The sequence below is a fragment of the Cyprinodon variegatus genome, unplaced genomic scaffold (genome assembly GCF_000732505.1).
Source record: "Cyprinodon variegatus isolate N-32 unplaced genomic scaffold, C_variegatus-1.0 Scaffold849, whole genome shotgun sequence".
Taxonomy (NCBI): Eukaryota; Metazoa; Chordata; class Actinopteri; order Cyprinodontiformes; family Cyprinodontidae; genus Cyprinodon; species Cyprinodon variegatus.
In genome coordinates, this window is record NW_015151302.1 from 117601 (window position 1) to 119664 (window position 2064).

General features: G+C 47.3%; 1 protein-coding gene across 1 annotated transcript in view; it reads right to left on the reverse strand.

Annotated features, from left to right (window-relative positions):
* Positions 1-206: 206 nt before the first annotated feature.
* The window catches only part of LOC107099224, a 7259-nt gene continuing 5401 nt past the window's right edge, over positions 207-2064 (reverse strand). Inside the window, exons 9-11 of the mRNA XM_015397274.1 lie at positions 1896-1920; positions 1590-1811; positions 207-1509 (exon numbers count right to left, since the gene is read on the reverse strand). Coding sequence (XP_015252760.1) covers positions 764-1509; positions 1590-1811; positions 1896-1920 — 993 coding nt within the window. The 3' untranslated portion in view covers positions 207-763. The remainder of the gene's footprint in view (positions 1510-1589; positions 1812-1895; positions 1921-2064) is intronic.

Consider the following 2064-nt stretch of genomic DNA (forward strand, 5'->3'; position numbering starts at 1 on the left):
GGATGCGGAAGGGGGAGAAGGATGCAAACTATCCAAACTAACCATCTAAACATCCCCTTGTAGTGTGCTGCTGCTGATTAAAAATGTTACATTTTAAATCATCATAGATATATAAAAATAAAGCATAGATGTGGTGAAAAACATTCAAAGAAGACATTTATTAAACAAACTAGCAGCAATGATTTACAAGAGCAATATGCATTCAATAGACAGTCATGAAATGAAATAGAACAAAGTGCAGGATAGTGCAGAAGTGTTCATACAACATTAATTACACAAAGCTGCAGCAGTGCTTTGCAGTGATTTACAAGAGCACTGATTTTGCATCTAAAAGATAGCCATGAAATGCAATAAAATAGTGCAGGAGTGCTCCGTTTTGCTTTATGTGCTGTTTACCAGCAGGCCTGATGAGTATTAGATGCACACAGCCACTTGTTGTTGCAGTATCCCAGCATTACCAAAATAGGTTGATGGAAGAACCTCTGGTTTAAAAGAGTGACTGAGTGGTGATGAGCATCACCTGGAATGCCTGTAATCACACTGAATTGAATTTTCTCTGCCAAGTGCCATGAAACAAGTTTTTTTTTTAACTGGAGCTATGGATCTGAAACAATAGATCTGAAAAATTTATAAAAATAAAAAGAGCAGAAATGAACACAACAACAAGAACGCTATAAAATGCAACCTAGAAACTATTTACATGTTATTTTAAATGTCTTTTTTTTCCTTTTTTTATTTATTTTTTTGGGGGTCCTTTTTAAATTTATTTTTGTAACTCCTTCTTCCACTCCTCCACGCTCTTACCCCCAAATGTAGCGCAGTAGGAAACACCGGCGACCCTGGTGTGTCCGGTGTCCAGTCTTTTTGGCTGCCCGCACTTGCTGCAGAGGTACCCTTTATTTTTCCTCTGTGGCCCCTCCCCAGCTTCTGCCAATTTCCTCCTCCTGTACAACGTTGATCTTGGCAAACGGGGAGGAGGAGGTGGTGGTGGAGTAGCAGAGGGGGTGGGGGCAAGGTTAGGCAGCGCAGGCCCACTCACAGGCCAAGAGGGAGCCAGAGGAAGTGGAGCAGATGAACCTGGAGGAGGTGGTGGAGCAGGAGGGAGACTCCCGCTGGATGGCCCTGGCTGCTCCTCAGGGAGCTCAGAGTCAAAGGGCTGTCTTTGTCCCACCGGCACCAAGGGCAGCTCCTTCGATGGAAGCAGTGGGCGGCCTTTGGTTGTCGAGTCTGAGTGGGATTCCTGAGGAGGAGGAGAAGGAGCCTGGCTTCCAGGAGAGGAGGGGTGTGGCTCAGACCCGGGTGCACCTGACTGAAAGGCTGCCGTAGAGGAGGAAGAGGGCGACTTTGGTGGGAAGATGGTGGGATCCTCCTCATCCACCTGTATCCCCTCATCCTCTCGCTCGATGATGGAGATGGCAGCTGTCTCATCCGGAGGGTCAGGATTGTCACTAATTTCCTCCAACACGCTGCCCGTCTGCTGGAACAGGTACTCCACCCCGATGAGCTCGCCTGTGATGAAACAGAGAGCCAATAAAAAAAGGAAACAACAAAAACTAAATAAATAACTCTCATCAAGTTCTGCTGGTTACCTGTGTACGCAGCGGGCTTGGTGAAATCCTCAACCAGCTCGTGTCCAAGCACCCTTTTGGACTTCTGGTTGAGGGCGTGTTTGAGGTGGCCACTGTAGGAGTGCAGAGACGCATTGACCTCAGCCGCCCTCGCCGGCGCTGCAGCAGCTGCTCGATCCTCATTCCACCTCACCACTCCGTCTACCAGGAACGCCTGAAAGTATCTGGCACTCGCAGACGTCCCTGAGGAAACAGGTGGATCAGAGCAAACTGGATTCACATTTATGAAACAGAAACATAGACGTGTCTATAAAGAGCTGCAGTTACCTGGGATGAATCGTTCCACCTCCACCTGAACCGTTTCATCCCAGGTAACTGCAGTTCTTTATAGACAGGTCTATGTTTCTGTTTCATAAATGTGAATCCAGTTTGCTCTGATCCACCTGTTTCCTCAGGGACGTCTGCGAGTGCCAGATACTTTCAGGCCTTCCTGGTA